This window comes from Neopelma chrysocephalum, unplaced genomic scaffold, assembly GCF_003984885.1.
Source record: "Neopelma chrysocephalum unplaced genomic scaffold, ASM398488v2 Primary Assembly neopelma1_23, whole genome shotgun sequence".
NCBI classification, from domain to species: Eukaryota; Metazoa; Chordata; class Aves; order Passeriformes; family Pipridae; genus Neopelma; species Neopelma chrysocephalum.
The window spans coordinates 13,095,334-13,116,056 of record NW_020897691.1 but is presented as its reverse complement, the minus strand read 5'-3'; the positions used below and the strand labels follow the sequence as shown (position 1 = coordinate 13,116,056).

At 39.9% G+C, this 20,723-nt stretch overlaps 1 protein-coding gene and 1 long non-coding RNA gene across 2 annotated transcripts; one reads left to right on the top strand and one right to left on the bottom strand.

Moving 5' to 3' along the window:
- Positions 1-1,267: 1,267 nt before the first annotated feature.
- LOC113967429 lies at positions 1,268-8,971 on the bottom strand. Its single transcript, XR_003534168.1, has 4 exons — positions 8,932-8,971; positions 8,058-8,119; positions 3,975-4,088; positions 1,268-1,481 (listed from the first exon to the last, which is right to left on the bottom strand). It is a non-coding gene; the product is annotated as an uncharacterized LOC113967429 (long non-coding RNA).
- Positions 8,972-18,799: 9,828 nt separating this feature from the next.
- On the top strand, positions 18,800-20,052 carry SF3B5 (splicing factor 3b subunit 5). Its single transcript, XM_027687235.1, has one exon. It carries the CDS (start codon positions 18,890-18,892, stop codon positions 19,148-19,150), a length of 261 nt encoding a protein of 86 aa, XP_027543036.1. The 5' UTR covers positions 18,800-18,889; the 3' UTR covers positions 19,151-20,052.
- The last annotated feature ends 671 nt before the right edge of the window (positions 20,053-20,723 follow it).

The window sequence follows — 20,723 nt, the reverse complement described above, 5'->3', positions numbered from 1 at the left end:
AATTGAGCAACAGGTAAATGCTAGAGGTTTTATGGTTAACAGTTAGCTAAAAATATATCTGACAGAAAGGCTCTTTCCCCTTGAAAAATCCAAGACTGCACTACAGGATTCTTCCATGTGGAGAACTTTGCTGGCATTTTTCCCTTAGACCTTAATGCTGGAGAGAAATTTATGGTTGGGTATTATTGGTCCCCTAAAACTACCTGAAGGCACTGAATTATGAGTAGGTTTTCTTTTCTTTTCTGAGCTTCTGCTTGGTGAGCCCAGCTACAGCATCCCCAGTGTGTGGGCAGTTGGTTTTCTCTTTGCCACTGGACCACAGAGAGCAAATGGGCCTTCAAGGTTGTTAATGCAAGCGGAGCTGAAAATAAAGCTGCGTGTTAATGTGATGTCACGGGTAATCACAGATACAGACTGCTTTGTATGGCATGGAACAAGAATTACAAATTAATCTGCTGTTGTTCCAGCACAGGCAAAGCTATTGGGTGCATTGACTGATGTGTCTGATGATCAAAAATGAGCAAAATGCTCATCTAGAAACATCTGGTATCTTCCCTATAATTTGTGAGGAGGATTTGAAAGACCAAATAGATGACAGTCAAGTCTCCTCTGCTTTGGGAGACACATCAGTTAAAATTTCAGTAGCTGAGTAGAAGGCAAGGTAGCAATATTGTTAAAATATTAATCTTCTAAGAAAGGAATGGAGGGTGAGAGAAAACTATTATTTCTATAAATTTTGCCACCTAGATTAGAAGAGGTTAAAGAAGGTTGAAAACTCTCAGAGACAGCTAGCTAATTAAGCTACACGAATAGGTGATTAAAAAAAATTCACCACTGACAAACAAGGATCCTGAAGCGCTTGAGCATATTATGTTGCTAGATCCTACCAAGGTCGCCCATTTGCATGGTGTTATGAGAAACAAAACCAGATGAGTCATATGAAAAGATTATCATGTCATCATACGTACAAAAGACACTTGTTTTGGATTATTATGCTCATTTCAATCACTTCTGAAATAAGATGAACAGTGTAGATTGATAATGAAAATGATTAGACAGAGAGAAGTGATTTTCCCCCCAAAAATTAATAGATTTTTCAGTCTCATCATTTTACCCTCCCATGAATCCCAAGCAGCATTACATACAAAGCCACAAAAATAACATAGTAACTTTTTTACTTTGTGCTGTCTCTTATATAAGATACACATTTAATGAAAATTTGTCATTTACCAGTGAAAGGAAATGCTCAATTTACATAGATAAAGGCAGAACTCATTTGCACAGATGCCAATCATTTTTTTAAAGGAGTTAGGGCGATGTAAGTGCACAATACATCTGGAGACAGCAAGCCTCTCTTTTAGTTTGTTTTTTTTTCCCCCTGAAGAGCTGTTGGGTTTTTTCCTTAAAGACTTCTAATCCTGACCTAGGTCTTGAGTGATTTTTTTGGATGAGCCACATTCTGCTTCCAGTTTCCTCATTCTCTAGAAAGAGGAAAGGCATAATTACTTTCACTGCTCATAAATGTGTAGTGAAAAGGAATATATAAACAAATTGGAGTCTCACGTATGTTAAAATACCTTGAGGATGTGTAGTATTTCAAGGCCAATACACAGAGCAGAGGGACTGTCTGCATGTGGGAGACCCATCATGTCTCTGCTCTGGTGCCTGATGCTTCTAATGACACTGGCAACCAGGAAAGTAATGAAACAGACTGGCTGAGTTTCTTCTGAAGACCAAGAAATTAGCAATTATGTGGACATGTAGATTTCTCTTTGCTACCACCTACCAACATCTGGGAGTTCTGGAGAATATCAATTTTCAGAAAGAGCAGTTTCAACAGGTGCCTTACGTACAGGTGACATATGGGCCCCTGTTTGTCTGGAGTTTACCCATCTGTTCAAAAGAGTTTGTACCAATAATATCTGTACTAATTTCAAGTATGGAGTTATAGAAGTGTCAATCTATAATAATTGACATTTGTGAAACTTTTAGCTGCAAATAGAGCAAATTGCTACCAGTTCAGTTCTGTATCCCAGGGCCAGTTCTCAGACACATAAAACTCATGTATGCTTTTCTGCATGTGCAGTACAAATGAGCCTCTTCTAAGCTAGAATTAGGTCTGATGTAATCTAGCTCACATTGATTCAATGAAAGTAACAATTCATGGTCCTGGACAAATAACTTTTTTCCTTTTAACCTCATGAATCAGTAAGTCATTCTGACAGCACGATTTATCAATTGCCAAGGTGAGTGAAGTGAGACACCAAAGGTTGATGCTAGGAAATTCTTTCACTATATTCATTAACCAGAGAAACTTAGTTTCCAGCTGTGGTACTTCCAGCTTGAGTAAGGTCCATCAAACACTCCAGTTCTGACTTTTCACATTTTCACATTTTCTTGTAGCCTCTCACAAAAGTTACTCATGTTACAGAACAGCTTCATAACTAAATGTTACTGATGTAAAGAGATCCTTCTTGGTTACATGAGGAACAGACTGCTGAAAAGAATTGAAAAGCCAAATGTCTCCACAGCTGGTAAAATCCACCTTAATTCTTTGTTGAAGCCTGTGGAGATACTTGGATTTACAGGGGATAACAGTGCTGTAAGTATTGAGCCCCACAGGTGTTTTTGCTTTCCTTTTCTCTTTTTCATTAGGAAGGAAGAAGACTGTTAGAAAGGGATGGAGTGCTGAAAGCTATACAGATGTAATTGCTGTGGAGTCAGAGGATGCCCTGTGCCAGGGCCCTCTCTCTTGCTTATTTAGGAAAGGATTTAACATTCTTCTCCAATTATGCCTGAAAGGCATGTGAAGCCAGCCCTGGGTGTAATGCTCCTGAATTCCTTGTGAACCACAACTTGGCACCCATGTATAGCTCTCTGAAGATTCATTACCTGTACATGAGTTCTTACAGAGCTGCAAATCTAGTTATAGCTCTATTAAATGCCAGATTGGATGTACAGGAAATAGCCCTGGGACTTCTGTTGACTCTAGAGATAATGGCAGGTGCCAGCATGTTTTATTAAGCTAGTAACCAACAAATTAACAAGTTCAAAATTAGGTCTACTTGATGGATGTAAACAAGCATACTTAACTGGAGCCAGTGGAACAATACTGATTTCTGGGAGCTGAAAGCTTGGTTGATTATCAGGTAAGCCACTGAATTTCTCTGCCTGTTGTCACAGCTTTGAATGGAAGAGCACAGCCCATGTGTATAACATGACAAGGATCCTGTCACATCAGCAGTCCTAATGAGAAGTATTACCTAATGCTATTGCTATACTTTGGTAAAGGTGAATATTCTAACTCCTGCTCTCAGACAGGAATGAGGTATCTCTTCTGCATATTTGCATGCCCATAGATTAAGATCAGTTAACTTCTGCACTATAGGGAGCACTTTGCAACCAGAGACAAGGGCATCTTTATGACAATCAGGAGTCAGGCACGGAAGACACATAGCAGATCCTCAGATTTGGATATAGGACAAGTAACAGCAGATTCTAGGGGCAAGTTCATATTGTCAAAAAGTACATCCCCTGTTTCTGCCTCAGCACTACTCTCTGAGCAGAAAATGAGCAGGCTGTATATTAGGTGTGAAGAGAGAAGTACCTGGGGGGTAATAAAAAGGTTTTTTTTCCTGGAAGTTAAAAGCCTTAGACAGGTTAGAAGAGTGAGGTAAAGAATAAATAGACCTTCACAAAGAGAGGCATTGGAAAATGAGAACATTTCCATAGCTTTTTGGAGATCCTTTCCAATTAGTCATTCAGAGAAAAGGTGTTGTTTTCTAAAACCCACCAAGTTTTGATGAAATACAACAATTCCATCCTAGAATTGCATGAACATAAATATTACATAGCCATGTTGATGGATCACCTTATCCATGATGCCAGTGCTTTTCAACAAGCAATATAACATCCATAAAGTGATGGGGAGCCTGCCCAAACTGCACCGGGTGTTCCCATACCATGTGGACTACCTTCTTCCGAAAGCATGCTGTACAAGTGGAAACCTTTCAGGTGGTTTTGTGGCTAGATCAAACGCCTTGTGGTAGACCTTCCCAAGGGTAGCATGGTATTGATGTGTTACAGATCTAAGAAGAAAAAGAAAAGCTTTTTGTTTAGCTGACGGTGAGTGAAGAATCATTCGGGAATACACAGCCAGGAAGCAATGAATTTCACAGCCCAGTCGTGACCAATTGCTGCCTCTGTGAATGGCAAGTTGGATGGTATCTAGGCAAGTTGTACTGGACACAGGAACAGCAAGATAGATTTCCATAGAATGAAACAAACTTATTGCTAATGCATGGTACAGGGCAGTGTTTTAGGTAGGAAAAAAACCCCACCCAAAATAAAAATTAATGATACATGTCAAAGTAGAGGGGTATTTGCAAACACATTGCAGAACTTTCTGAAAAAAGTGAAGGCTTATATTTTATTTTTGAAACCTGCCTGTTGGCTGTGGCAAGTATACCAGGATTCTAAGAGACAGCTGTTTCCAGCCACACTTCAAGCTTCATAGTTAAGAAATGCAAAGACAGGAAGTACTGGGGGCACTGAACAGCTGTACAGTAACGCCACGGAAGCCCACAGGTCTCCTCTCATGTACTGGGGAGTATTTCAGTACGTGAAGCATCTCTACATGAAAGTGGGTAAGGCAGAGGGGCAGCTGAATACCTTCACTGTCTTTTAAAGCTACTAGCTTTTGATGGATTCAGCTGCCTTGGTGGTTGGTCACAGAGAGATCAAACCTGCCCAAATCTGCTGGAGTCCTGTGTGAGTCCCAGGTGCTTCCAGCTTTGCCTGGCTCACTGCGCTCAGAGACAGCAATGGGTACAATCATCAGCAAGGGGTACAGTCATCTTTTCATGAGAAGCAACTATCAGCTTCCAATTAATTTAATGAGCATCCATCAGGATGGAGCTGGGTGCTGGCACTGTTACACAGAGCCCTTAACTTCTGGATCTCAGAAAGCATCAGATGCTGGCCTTTACATTGCTCAGTTCATAACTGAGTGAGCAAACTGATGGGGAAGTCCCAGCAGGTGAACCAAAACCAGAGCACGCAGCCTCTATTCTAATTTGTCAATCTAGAGAATTATTTGGTCTGAAAATGTGTTTTTTATATATAATATTATCTATCTATCTATCTATCTATTTATACATCTTACAAGTTGCATCTCTGTGTAGGTTATGTGTTACTATGGCAGATAAGGAGGACTGCACTGTGCATACATACTCAGTTCTTATTTCTTCCTTGTACTCTCAGCTTCAGTGATGCAACCTATCCTGGCTGTGCCTCTGTTTTAAGCTGGATAAATATCTACTAGGAATAATTCAGGTATAGCTGATTTTAAATTGAGGTGGAGGAATGGATTAGATGATTTCCCGAACCTTCTTTTAGCCTCAATCTTACTAACGTGTGTCAAAGTGTACTTAAATATTTATAGAAATACAAAATATTAAAATACACTAAAACATAAGACTACAGCTTCAGATGGGGTAAATCAGTTCTTCAAAATTCAAGCCAAGTGTGTGTTTCTTATTAAGCTAATAAACAGTTACAATGATATAGTGAGATTTTCAAGAGATTACAGACCTATTGTTAATATTATACTAAAAATATTGTAAGGTAAATCTGGTAGCTGTACCTTTAATCCTGAGAAGTTAATTCACACTTTTTTTACTGAAAGCAAATTGTTTCAGGAAAGATCTGTCATCTATATGCATTCCTACCATGCCTAACAATGTAAGCCTTGCTTCTTGGCCAAAGTCGGTAGGCAGTTTCCCCCGAGAAATAGTACGTAGACAGGGATCAAGCACAGAAAACAATGCTACACACCCTTATGCTACATGGCTTTGAACCACTGATTTTACTGCAAACCTAGTAGCCAACACTGGCAGTGTTACACATATATTGATAGGAAGGTTGTCAAACACCGTTTCCATCTTACAGAATAAATTTTTGCAGCATGATAAATGAAAGAAAACCCAACTAACATTTAATGATGCAAGAGAAGATCCTATATAAATAATAATTTAAAATACTGTTCACATTTCATGTTAACTCCACAGCATATACAATTGTTGTGAGTACTAGTTTGGTGTGAATTTAAAAGGAAGTATAACTTCACAAAATAATTCAATAATAGATAAGCAAAATTAATACACTGAAGTATCCAACAGCAAATTGGTTTGAAGTTCACCAATCATCAGTACACAGAATACATCTAGAAAATGAGTCTATATTTAACTCTAAATAACACTGAATACCTGCATATCAAATTTCACATGCTTACTACCTGAAGATGACAGGAGATAGACACATCAATTTGTGATGAAAAATATATCTATTATATGACATGGCAAGAAAATTTTCAAAGTGATGTTTGAAATCTTGCCATATCTGCAGCTTTAGTGACAGTTAAATTAATTACATCTAAGATAATCCTTCTTTACAGAGATTTTTTTTCTCTGCCTTCATTCCTCAAAGGGGTCAGGTCATCCACTCAATTGTTGCTGTGCAGTCCTTTAAACCCTACAGCAAACATGGAGAGGAGAAGCGGGGGGGCAGGCAAAAGACTCACTGAGATAGATGACAGATTCCCTGTATTTCTATCTCCAGCCATCTTGGAATATACGGTTTTCTTAAGTTTATTCTGTTACCTATATGGCTCTATTTCTCTCTGACCAGATTCTCCACATAGGATTTAGCCCCTTATGGGTTAGAGAGAAGATCATAACTACTCTTACAATTCAAAGTCATAGTCTATCTCTGGGACTACTCTGCTCAGTGAGAATGTATGCATATGATGTTTGGAAACATTAGTAATGTTCTCTCTGCTGCCTTACACTTTGCTTACTCTTCATAAAGAGCAAGCAGATAAGTAACCCTCCCTATTGTTGTAGAGCTACATGGCCTAAAGGTATGTTAGAGGCATAGGAAGAGTTCTTGCTCTCTTTCCTTTCTTTTTGTAAGAAAGTAACAGTTTTGCGATTCCCAGTATGATGAGGATGTAGATGAACTTGAGTGAATCCAGCAGGATCCACCAAGATGGTCAGAGGGTTGGAGTGTAAGAAGAAGCAGAAGGAACCAGGCTTGTTTAGCCCACAGAAGACAAGATTCAGGGGACCTAACAGCAGCCTTAATGTACTGAAGAGGAAATTACTGATACAGTCCAAGTGTATGGCTGGAGAATAAGAAACAATGCTCATAAATTGGGATAGGGCAGGTTCCAATAGGACATCAAGGAAAAATCCCCATTATGAGAGCAATGAAGCACGGGAACAGGAGATTGCCTGAAGAAGTTGTGGAATCTCTCTATTCTTGGAGTTTTTTGAGACCCAGCTGGACAAAGTCCAGAGATACCTTGTCAGTAATCAATGTTGACTCTGCTTTGAGAGGAGATTGGAGAAAATAACTCCCTGAGGTATTTCTAATCTGTGATTCTAATGTGGTCCAAAATCAACAGCTGTAGAGGCCTGAAAGATGGTGCTGAAAGATGCCTCTAAATAGAAAGCCCTTAAGTCCCGCATCCTACATACCACAGTGCAAGAGTAGCCAGACTCACCATCCACTGCCTGTTACTGCATGAACAGTGTCTAAGGTAGGCTCATTATCTGCTACAGCAAAGCCAGCTCTTCATAGTCAACATTCTCACAGCAACACACCTACATTTCATTTTGATCTTGGCTACTGATCTACTGAGCTTATTTTCCAGAGATTTGTTATTTCTAATGATACGTATCTGCGGTTCAACCATTTGTAGCTGTCTTTGAAAACAACTCTGTCTTCATTCAGGTGTCTGAGTAGAGCAATCTATCCACACTCTGTCAGCACAAGACAGAAAACACGCTAGCCTGGCACCAGCTGGTGGCCTGACAGGGAAGTTTGCCAAGCTGATATGGGATTAGTAGGTGCTAAGGTGTATCCGGACTCTTTGTGACCTGGTCAAAGAATTATAGCGGGCAGTTTAACAGTTTAACAAGTGTTTGCAGTACAGTACAAGTGATAAGACAGATTGATTAGATGAAAAGAAGCACTCTCCAAATTCTCTTACACACCCAGTAATATGCCCATCAGTCTTCAAACCTGTACTATATGGAAATTTTCAGAATCCTATTCCCTGAAGATGAAAAGAAATAGACTTGCCAGTTGTTGAAGGACAAAATTTCACTTGCAAGATGATTTTCCAAATAACATCAGAAATCCTGCCATACTTTCAGGCCCACGTAACTTTGGTGACAATTAAATTGATGGACTAAGCTAGGTTTTTATGTGACAATGATAACAATATTGCATTACATTTATAAACTATGTTCCACTTCAGGCTCTCTAAACCAATTTGCAAGCAATTACTTTAAAATACTGCTATGTGTATTGCTACCCATGTATTATAGATGGGAAAGAAATCACAGAAAGTGTCAAAATGCCTAGAGGTGTACAGCAAGTCTTGATCTAACTAGAAGTTGCATCCAAATCCCCTGAGTGCTACTTCTCTCTTTTCATGAAAAGACTACATGTCTTTTCATGTCTCTGCTTTTTTTCTTACAGATATTTTGTTTCCCTAAGGCTTATGACTCTCTACAGCCATCTTTCTACTTAAATAATTTCTCCCTTAAATAATTTCTTAGGCGTGAATGCTATACAGATGACAGTAACTGTGCGCTATTTTACAAGTCTATAACACTTAAAATTAATTGCCAAATTCTGCTTTCAATAAAGTTAATGCAAGTTTGAATGTGGCATCAAATGAGACAGGCCCAATATTAAAAACTACAGGAAGCATTACGTGGAGGATCGGCAGTGGGATATTTTGCTACTAGTGTAGAGGAGAATTAAACTTTTTATAAGGACATGTAGTGATAGGACAAGGGAGAATGGCTTTAAGCTGAAAGAGTGTAGGCTTAGATTAGATATTAGGAAGAAATTCTTTACTGTGAGGGTTGTGAGGCACTGGAACAGGTTGCCCAGAGAAGTTGTGGATGCCCCATCCCTGGAAGTGTTCGAGGCCCAGTTAGATGTGGCTGTGAGCAACCTGGTGTAGTAGAAAGTGTCCCTGTCCATGGCAGGGGGGTGGGAATTGGATGATCTTTAAGGTCCCTTCCAACCTAAACCATTCTGAGATTCAGTGATAAGGATCATGTGTCCAGGTGAGTGAATAGACTATATGTATCCTTTAGCCAATGCCCTTAAGACAAGAACCAGAAAGCAAATGAAATTAATTATATGAATGCTCTGGCAGCTGCCTTTGGCAGTTAAAACATTTATTTTTAATGAAATGCTTCCCAGATCCTACAGACAAGCCCAAACTAGCCCCTAGAACTCAGATACGTACACAACTGCAAATCGCAACCAGACTTGTTATTGTCCCATCTTCCTAACGTGCTGATCCAAAAATCCCAACTCTGATGCCCGAAACCTTGGGGAAGTAGGGGTTCATACCCAGATACAGGCAGAGTAATTCAAACTCAGTAGTACCACATAGCTGTAAGAAATACTTTGCACTAGTGTACCTTTATTAGAGTACCATTCTTTGAAAAAAAACTACTACCAAAGGTCTGTCTTGGCCCAAAGGGTGTTCTTTCACAAGCCATTAATAACACTCAGGAGAAAACTGTAAAAAAGAGGTTGAAGGTGACCTTTGTCTTCAGACAGCTCCCTAATAACCAATAGCTGTGGGATTTCTGAGATGAAGGTTTAATTCAAGCATTCAAACAGCTGAAAAGATATAATCAGGGCCAATGAACAACATGTTGTTTGTATGGAGCATATTGGTACAAGTAAGTGAATTTGGAGTCACTTTCCCCTCCCCCCAGCTCATCCTGGGCAAACAGAATTTCATTTTGGTTTGGGTAAGAAAGTAGAAATTTTCAGATTTGTTGCAGAAGTAGTAGAACTCATTGGAGTTAAAGATATGACTGTCTCTGCATACAAATCAAAATGCAGCTCTCAGAGGAGCTCCTTGGCATGCAGTGTGAGAAGGGCGAGAAATATGTCAGTGTGAATGTGGGCTCAGTTCAGACTCTGCTCAAGAACGTAGGAGGAAACAGAAACTTAACCTACACTAAAATTTTCCAAAGGGCTAATTTACCCAAATCAAACCATTACAGTCATAAACAAATCTCACCTAGAGGTGATGTGCTGGGCTGAGTCAGTGAAAAGCCTTCATTTAGAGCTGGAGGCAGAGCTGGGTGATGGGCAGAGTGAAGTACCAGCAAGGAGCCTGCTCTGCCACAAGGTGAACATGGGGCTTCTGGCAAGGGATTTCATTGCTGCTTGTGTCAACATCCTGCTCTGTTTGGCTAGGACAGTATTTTCCTTTCTTAGTACAGCTGTAAAGAGTTAATGCTTGTAGGATACTATACAGTGCTCAGAAGAATGACTATTGCACTTCCTAATAGGTTTTATAAAGGAAACAATGACATCCATAAAGTAGATGACTGTCTTCAAGATAGTTTTTTTCTCCAGAGTTATGGCTAGCATCTTCTTAAAGCACAGTTACATGCCTCTGTTTCTTTGGCTGATAGAGCATCAGACAAACAACTCTCAATGCAAAGTGTTCTCTAATTCCTCTTGAGCATCAAGTCTTCTGAGCTAAAAGGCCAACGTTTTCTTCCACAAACAGCAGTCAAAATAATATGCCTACACCTGCAGCAAGATTTTGGCTTATGATTTCTATGCCACCCTTCCCGAAGTCCACACATATATAAAAGATCCACCTTCTTTCCTAAGCCTAACTTACTATTGAAAATAGCTTATAGATAAGTCCTTTAAATAGGGCAATATTAGTCCCTTAAAAAGGGTGAAAAGTATTGATACTGTGCTTTTGATTTAAGCTCCGTGGGGGGATCTGTTAGGATAGTAAGGGTGACTGGTTTTAGTAGTGATGGAAAACACAGATTTTTTTTTCCCCTGTGTGAAGGAAGAAACACTTGGCCAGATCCCCGGGGGTTACAGGAGAGAGAACTGAACAGCAGAATGTTTCAGAAGGAGACATTCCATGGGTACCACTGAAATGATTCAAACTGTAATTAACTACCCCTGCTGTCTCAAAATACAGGTGCATGTGCATTTGGGAATGAGAGGAGTATCAAATTGAAAACTGAGTCACTCAACAAGCTTGTCTTACCCTTCCAATTATGCAAGACAGTTTGTGACTCAGCAGCTATACAAGTCTGTTCTCCACTGACAAGACAAATCAGTTCAGGAGTTGAGTCAGTCACCTTTTCACAGTGATAAATTCCATAGGCAGCCACGGTACGGAAAAGATTATAGAGCCTTTATTCTGAGTTCAGTTACCTATGTGAGAGAGAGTAAATGCATTTTATAGGAGAATAATCTTCAGCTCATCCTCACACAAGGAATTAATTAAATGGGGGAGACAAAAACTCTCATGGGATTACACTGACCAATGTTCATGGCCCTTTAACTAAAAGAGATTAGACTTTTTTTCTGATACTGTTTTCTGTTGTTACTGTTGTGTGTTCATCCCTTACTAATAAAAATCATCTGGCAACTTGCTGTAATTGCAAATGTAGTTGAGAATTAATTACTTTAATTGTCTTTGACTTTTCTTTCTAGTCTTGCAAATAATTTCCTACATGTTTGAGTGTGACAAGGGTGGAGGTATCATGACAGTTACAGGCAGTTACAGACTCATGCACACATTGGCATGGTAATCTTTGCCCCAGCCTGTTCCTTGAATGCTGACTTTTTGCTGACACCAACAATAAGCTTTCCTTACCTTTCAGGCTTGGTCCTTTTGAGGTGCCAAGTATGAAGAGCTGCTGCCAATAGTCTTAGCACTAGAAATACCTAACCTAAGTTCTTAAGTCTACTGACAGAACTTCAAGACTGCATTTGGAACTGAAAGCGAAGAAGTCACCTGATAGACTGCACTTCTCTCTCTCTGACTGTGAGAATTATATCCCACTAGTCCTGTTCAAAACCAGGTGTCTTTATGCCCATGTCCAGAGGTGAACATCACAAATAGCCATGATAGTTGGTATTATAACCATCCCACCATGAGGCTGTGAATGAGGCCCCATTGGGTGAACTGCAGTACAAACACTGTAGGAGAACACCTTAGCCAAGAGGAACTCGTTAGGTTACATGAGGCTGAAAAAGATAGGGAAAAGGGAATGGAGAGTTATGGTTTGCAAATGCTTTCACTCCATACTGAAGGCTTTTCCAAAATGTCAAAAATGTGTTTCAACACACAGCTGCACGTGAATACCAAATCATCTGTGCTTCACAACAGCTATTCTGAGACATGCATCAGCTGTCATCTACGCGATCTACGCACATCCTGTTGGGGCTCTACATTACGGCCCCAGTGCCAACGGTTTTCACAATGACTGGTGCATTTCTTAAAGCCTCTTTCCCTGCAATCAATTGAATATTTCAGCTTTAATTTTCTGAAACTAAGTACCCTCAAACATCATAAAAATAAATACTTTCAAACATTTATGGAGAAAAGCAAATACAAATTAAGAGAAAAACAGAATCTCAAAATGAAAAATAAAAAAAGAAAGCAAATAATACAAACTTACTTACAAACAACAGCAAAAAAATCAACTACTTAAAAGCTGACTTAAAAATTTCCACAGTCGGATGATTTTTTTGTCCAGTAGTTTTTTGACTTTTGGTTGGTTTCAAAGTTTCTCGGTCTGCATAATTCTGAGGAGGTGGGGAGAAATACTACAGTCTTAAAGAGATAACATCTTTCTGATGTACTCCTTGCATAAGTTTGCTTTCCAAAACCAACAATTCTCTTTCAAGATATCAAATCACATTCCAAAATGCATAGATGGGATGGTTATCACCATACATTACTAATATTGCCCATTCCTGACTATAAATACCTTGCTTCCAGTGGCTTATTCCTTGCCAAGTCTCAACACTCTGGGTTTACTTTATTATTTTGAGGATCTGGTCAATTAAGCAATTTTCAGCTTAATAAGACATCACCAACAATGAAAACAATCATTAAGAAATCATTTATCTTGAGTTACCACGAGCCATGATTTGAATATATTAATTTTCCTATGGTGCTTGGTGCTGTGAAAAATTATATTCTATCTGCCTTAAAAGTAATAAACAGTAATACTTAGATAAAGCTGAAAGTAATTGCATCACCTTATTAGTGAGAGCTTTACTTTTACAGTAAATGCAAGAGGCTCATGTACATTTCTTATTTCAAATGAGGAAGTTCCCAACCCAGGTAGAGAAACAAGTGGTATATATAGAAGCCTTATAGCAGCCTTCCAGTACTGAAAGGGGGCTTATAAAATGGCTGGAGAGGAACTTTTTAGCAGGGCATGTAGTGATAGGACAAGGGTGAATGGCCTTAAGCTGAAGGAGGATTGACTTACTTTTGATCTTAAAAAGTCTTTACTATAGCAGTGGTGAGGCACTGGAACAGGTTTCCCAGAGAAGCTGTGGATGCCCCACCCCTGGAAGTGTTCTAGGCCATGTTGGATGGGGCTCTAAGCAACCCGGTCTAGTGGAAGGCGTCCACCCCACAGCAGGGGGTTTGTAACTGGGCCAGTGGAAAGTGTCTCTGCCCACAGAAGCAGGGTTGGAACGAGATGATCTTTAAGGTCCCTTCCAACCCAAACCATTCTGTGATTCTATGATTTTGTAATTCTATGGTTAACTGGTATGCCTTTTCCTAGATATGCATGGAACGAACAGTTATATTCTTCCATCTGTAATTATACTAATATCCTAAATATCCACTGCTACCCCCTCTCTCCTTTGCTGTTTGCTCCATGAGCAATTCACAGTCTGAAATTTCATAACATGAGTTAGTACAACACACACCAAATAGGCAAGTTGGTTCACTGGTATCAGTGGCTCCATGCTTCTGCTATTATTTTTTACTTCTATGAACTGACTTGCTGTGTGCTAACAGATGGGTTGACCTTGTGCAGAATACAGATGATAGATTTTTTTGTCTAGATAGGGCTGATGACACCAATGTCCTGTATGCTTACTGCAGAGAAGGAGGTGAAATGATGAATACTTGTGCATGTGTGTGTAGTGGGGAAGCTGGAGGGAGAAAAGCCTGGTTACAGATAGGCTTCCTTGTACAGAACATTTTTAAGTACTATTCTGTAGAAATCAGTACTTTTAAAACACAATACTTATGTGGCAGATAAAAAAAAGAAACAGCTGCCTTAAGCAGCTTCCAGAATCAGAGTTTAAAAAAGGAAAGTCGCTTCCTCTGTCCTTTCTCTTCCTGGCACATGGAAAGAACACAGTAATATGATACACAGAGCTACTCAGTGGCCAAATCAACTTCTTCTAATTTAAGTTTGTGTACATTTCTGATATCTTCTCTAGGGCCTATTTAAAGAGGTATCTTTCATAATTGCTACTTTTGTATACCTTATTGAACACAATTAATAGCTGTATTAGCTGTGGGAATTTATCTGAGGTGAATGAAGGAAAGACACTCAAAGAAAATGGCCAGAATACAGCTGCATCTTGGATAGTCCTGCAGTCCTCCCCAGTTTTGTTCTGTTTACTATTATTACTTCATTTTATTTCAAAATGCATTACAAGAAAAAACTTTTCAATTACAAAAATGTATATGGACAAAAGCAATTTTAATTCACCTGGGAGACTATTATTGCCTCTATTTTTAGCCTCAAGAGGTAACTAATCACATTAGTGGATTAGTGGAGGGGCTTTTATTTTCAAAGTGATGGCTTTGGAATAAAGAACTTCCCTCTAAACAGCAAGTGAAAGCTGCCTTTCCCAGACCTCCACTGCACTCTTGGTAGAGGTGCTCCATCTTCTCCCTCCACATCATATTCCTCAGGTCACCACATTATTTCAGAGTCTCATCTGTAAGCACTGTGCTAGTGACCCTTACTGTGTCTCTACTTTTAGGATGCTCCTACACTTTGCTAGGAAATTCTCAATGGCATCTAAATTCAGCTAATTAAATTGTGCTGCACGCCTAAGGCACACAGGTGTTTTTCAGACCTATACAGAAGGAGTAGCACATCACAGTAATATTTGCAAGCAACCAATGGAGTGTGAAGCTATGAGGCGGAATCTTTGTGATCCCTAAGGCAAAGCACTGTTAGCACAGGCCACAGGTCTATTCAGTTTGGTAGAGAAGGGTCTAACACAGGGTCAATTAACCTGATCGGGACCATTACGTTTTCCCTCTGCACCATGCAACAATAGTGTATTATAGAATACATTATTTTAGAAATTGTTTAGGGATTTTTAATAAAGTTCAATGCATAACCCTGGTGGCATATGGTGCAACAAAATCAAAACACAAGTATCCTAAAAATGTTGAAACTGACATTAAAAAGAGTTGATTTTCAACCCAACATTTTATTTCCCACAAGATGAAAATTACTCAATAAAACCTGTCACAAGGTTCAATACACCATAACGTATCAAAGCCTGAGCATGTCATCAATCCTAAATGATGCTTGTCCTGAACCTCAGGCCAAGACAATTTTTCAGCAATGAATTTCTCCAGTTGCAGTCTGATTTAAGATAATATGATTAACTACATTGATACAGAGCATCATGAAGTGTATGCCTTCAGTGGCATGATACACTGTATTGTTTCTTTCCCTATTTTTTATTCCATGTTCTTCCAATCTGATAGCTTTGGCAAAGAATTAGCTGTGTAACCCTAAAAGAAGCTTTGAGATGTTTGAGTATTTACGCACTCTAAAATCAAAGCAATAACGAAAGACAATTTCTAGTAGTGGACAAAAGTTTAAAACTTTACAATCTTGCAAGGACTGTGTTTCCTCTGTTTCAGAAGCAGCCAATTACGATTGTCACGTTCCCTTGTTTGTTGGGTATTTATGTCTTCACACTTCTACCCAAAGAGTCAGTAGAGAATTAAAAAATTCGTTTATATCTTGCAGTAGGTAGCCACTGTCATAGTCTTTTTTGGTCTCGCGGCCCCCTCTACCCTCTTTCTCTACATCTTGGAGGAGCAATCAGGTACTCCGGTTTCATGGAAGAATTTATGCAGGTCCAACGCTGACATCCAGTGGCCTCCGCAGTTCATTACATCCTCCCAGTGTCTTCCACCATTTGAAACTTGGTTTGAAGACATTCGGCGTTTCTCTCCAAATAGATAATTTCAGCACTAAAATCAATACAATTATGTGATTTCCATAAGTAAGCATCGGTTGTTGTATATTCTGATAATTACATTTAATGGTATTCAGTACAAAAACCTTGAAATATCCCAAAATGTTAAATTATTCAGGAATCCTAATCACACAAGCATATTACCACAGAGCAATAATTCTCTCTATATATCTACATATGTGCACACCTGCATACTTACACACTTTCTTTCTCCTTTTCCCCATCCATTTAGTATTCCTAAACCTGAAGTGGAAGTGCCCCAAGTACGGGCATCCATTTTCCATGGACCTAACATGAAAAACAAGGCCCAACAACAGATTTTATTTTTCTGTAGAAGAAAAAATTAAGAGAAAGGGAATATAACTGAATGTTATTCTTCAAAGCTAGCAGATGAAACTTGAATTTTCTGAATGAAAGTTGAAGTTAGGTAGTGACTTGTAAATAGTTGTTACTCGCCTGTTGGCTGGTAATTTTGCTACCTATTTTTTCTTCCTTGTGTTGATAAGCTTGAATGCAGTATTTTAATCTGGCCCACTAAAAAACTTGCTGAAAACTTCAAGTTTACACTTCCCTTTCAGATTTGATTTTTTTTTGTTTTTGTTTTTTGTTTGTTTGTTTGGTTTGGTTTTGTTTTGTTCGTTGTTGTTGGCTTTGGGGCTTTGTTTGTTTGTTTATTTTAACTAGAATTCTAACATTTCTTTGGTTTAATGAACCTATTACTATTAGAAACTTCTGCAACAGCTGCAAGGGATGGATAAGCTTCTGGAACCTTTTCTGTTCCAAAGACTGATTATTTTAATCAACACATCTGGATTAGAGTTTCCAGGAGGATAACTTCAAAACAGCTCTAAGAGCAGCCCTATGTGTCACTGTGTTGGCACTATTAAAAGTTAGCATTCTTCATGCCATTGCACTCTTTATAAAGATGGCATTTTAAAAAAACATGAAAGCTTTCCCATGTTGAGAATATGTCTTTCTTTGTCTTTCTGTATACCAGCATAAATAGAAACTCCTAAAGAGTCTTGTTTGTTTGTTTTTCCTCTCTTGGTCTCTCTGAAAACAACCACAGAATGCAATTCCTGTATTCAGCTGTGTAATCTGCTGTCTGCTAAATAAGCCTTGACAGCAATGACTCAATAGATCTTTGTAAAAGTAGTAATAATAAAAAATTGCAGTCCTCATTTAGTTCTTTGCATTAAAGGGTAAGGACACTTCAGAAGATTGTTTTTGCATTGCTTTCTGTGGCCTTGGTTTTATAGGAAGCTTGCTTTTAAACAAGGGGCTTAGAATCATCTGGATTTTCACAGAACATTTCTATGGGTTTCTTTTGACTACCAGGCATTTACAAGGACAGGAAGAAATAGCTCAGTGTTCTATTGGAAAATTTCTTGCAATGTGTCTTTTCTATTTTAAAACAAGTAATTAAAAACACTACTATCATATGAAAGCACAAATCATTACATGCATTTTAAATTTAACATTATGTAAGCTCTTGAATAGAGCTGGAAAAGAGAGACTACTTATTCGGTGAGTGATAAAATTTATTTCAAGCGCAACTTTCACCAAAGAAGATAGGCAATGCAATTTATAATTCCTGTGGGGTTTATATCTGCTTGTGAGTTTAACATTCACATAAAATACTACCTGCTTGGGAGTTTAACATTTGCATAAAATACTACCTGCACTGTCAAAAAATCCTTTCCAACATTAATATTCAATTTTGGCTCAGCCTCACAGCCTGCCTAGGGAAGAGTGACTCAGAGCTCTCCACCTTTCAAACGAACAGGGATGGGACATACAGTACTTTGCCTCAGCTGCACGTAGCAGAAGTAACCTTACCAAGCTTCTTGTCTTGGAAGGACTCGCAAATGCTGTGCATCTCTTCAGATTTTCTCTATGTGGACTTCTTGTGCCACCTCTCTACCACAGAAAGTGCTGTGTTGCCCTCTAACCAAGCAGAGGGCTAATGAAAAGGAGTGTTGGGTTGCTTCTGCTGGCAGTTTTTCTGGTAGCTTTTTCCTTCTCCAGAGCCAGACTTCCCACGTCCCTTATTTAGAAAGAGATGCAGTTTATACAGAGACAGCGTCAGGAGCTGTGATAAGCTGTGCTCTGAAGTGTGAGCCTCGGGGCTTCGCTTTTCTGTTTTCTGAGATCTCCAGGCAAACACGGATTTTCTGATGCCGTTCCCCATGATCCATTACCTGGGTGTTTTGTGGCCAGATTCGATAGTGCACGCCCCTTGATTCTCAGGTGAATTGAGCAATATCAAAGCCGTAGCTCTGCTTTACAAATTAACTGGAGGCTCAAGGCTTTAGGCTGACGCTCAGCTAAGCTACCTGGCTTAACTCGAGGTGCAACCTTGCACCCGCGTCAAGAATACGAGATCCGGAGCTAGTCCTTAATCCTCGAGTACGTGCCTTACAATAACGATGTGTTGCAGATGCCGGCCTGGGGTTGTAATTACTGGATTAGCCGACTGAAGTGACTGAAGCGGCAGTAAATTATTTTATTACAACATCAATATTTAACCACGCCAGGGCCCGCCCCGAAGCCCTCCAGCCCCCAGGGCGGAGCGGAGAGGAACTACAGCTCCCGGGAGGCCTTTTCCGGCGCGCTCCCATCGGGCCCTGCGGCAGGAAAAGCCGAGGGAGCGCTGCTGCGCTCGCCGGAACAGATCCCTCTGCCGGGGCGCGTCACCTCCGCTCGCCATCCCGCTCGCCATCTCTCTCGCCATCCCTCGCTCCGCCGCACCATGACGGACCGCTACACTATCCACAGCCAGCTCGAGCACCTGCAGTCCAAGTACATCGGCACGGGGCACGCCGACACCACCAAGTGGGAGTGGCTGGTGAACCAGCACCGGGACTCGTACTGCTCCTACATGGGCCACTTCGACCTGCTCAACTACTTCGCCATCGCCGAGAACGAGAGCAAGGCGCGCGTCCGCTTCAACCTGATGGAGAAGATGCTGCAGCCCTGCGGGCCGCCCGCCGACAAGCCCGACGAGTCCTAGGCCTCCTCCTCCATCCTCCTGTCCCGCCGCCGCCCTCGCCTGTGGTTCCCGCGAAGCACTGACGGGGGGAGAAGTCTTGTAAAATGCCTGCTTCTGGACAGCGCCGGCTCCTCTGACTGTACAGTCTTTCAGATTTTTTCAAATGGAAAACAATAAAGCCTTCTGGGCATTTCTAATGTTCTGTTTGGTAATCTGCTAGTAAGAGCTTTTTGTTCCAAAAGGAATGCTGTTGCTCGGTGTTCAGCGTTTCAATACAACCATCCGAGGTGCAAGTCTCGGATACTTCATAGATAGCATTTTCCCGGCCAGGTCGATTGATGCTTACCGAACTCTGTTGTTTTGAGGAGTGAAAGAAGAAACTTGTTGGTACTCAGAGGGTTTGATTTGTTGTTAGCATTATTGTGTGGGGTGGCTTGTGTTATAGCATAAGGCAGTTGTTCTAGTGCTTTAAAACTCCAAAACAGCTTTTCTCTAAACCCCATTTTCTTGCCTTGTCTTCCTCTTTCCTGTACTTTCAAGTTTTTAAAACCTTGATCCTCTCTGATCCAACTTAGCTACCTTTTTTTATATTAATGCTTTCTAGTCATATAGCGTTTGAATTTTTTCTATGTTACACCAAACTAGGGTATTAATATGGGGTTCAGCACTGTTAATATGGAATAAGAACTTGAGGGTTATTTGCTAGTACTTTGAAGTAGAATACCTCGAGGTGACACAGTCTTAGATCAGATTGCATACTGAATTGATGTTAATTCTGATTTGTCACTTAAAATAGGCTTTCTATTCACTTGCGGTAAAAATAAATTTTGAGTTGTAATGAATGGAAAGACCTCAGAGTAAAACTTAGAGATATGTTGCTTAGAGAAATAAAGTGCTCTCATTTCTGACATGAAGCATAGTAACTGTGCATGGGGTGATTTTGCTTTGGATTTTTTTTATTTGTATTAACATTAGAGAGGAAAATCCAGTGTTTTGTGATTCTATTAAGACAAGTTTATCAGTGATTTTTTTTGTAAATCGGTAATCTCAAGTCCGTACATCCCTCTTCTGAGGAATTCAAAGGTGGCATTTTTCAAACTTGGTTGCACATAGTAAGATGAGGGCATGGGTGAAGTCCTAAAGAAATTTTACTTGCAAGTTCTGTGGGGAGCTGCTTCAGTTTCCAATAAATGAGGGGGATTTGTAGAAAACTGTTTTTCAGTTTGCCTACAAGCTGGTGTAGGTAATTTGAAGAGCATCTCTTCCTCACATACTAAAGAACGCAGCTGAAAGTTTTTTCCTTAAGTTGAGTTCAAGCACTTACTTGTATGCAATGCAGTCTTGCAAAAATCGGACAAAAATGATATCTAAATCAAGCAAGTTTCCTGTTATGGTTCCCCTTAAAAGTCTGTTCTCCTACCAAATTTTAGAAACTTGCCTTTTCCTATAGGAAAAGTCAGCATGCTTAGTGAGAAAGGGTGGCATAGGAGAGTTCCATGGTGAAAGCTGCTTGTTCCTGTTTCTCTTGCCTTACATACACTGTGGCTACTCTGTCCAGAGAGAAAACAAGAACAGAAGCATCAATGACTTCATT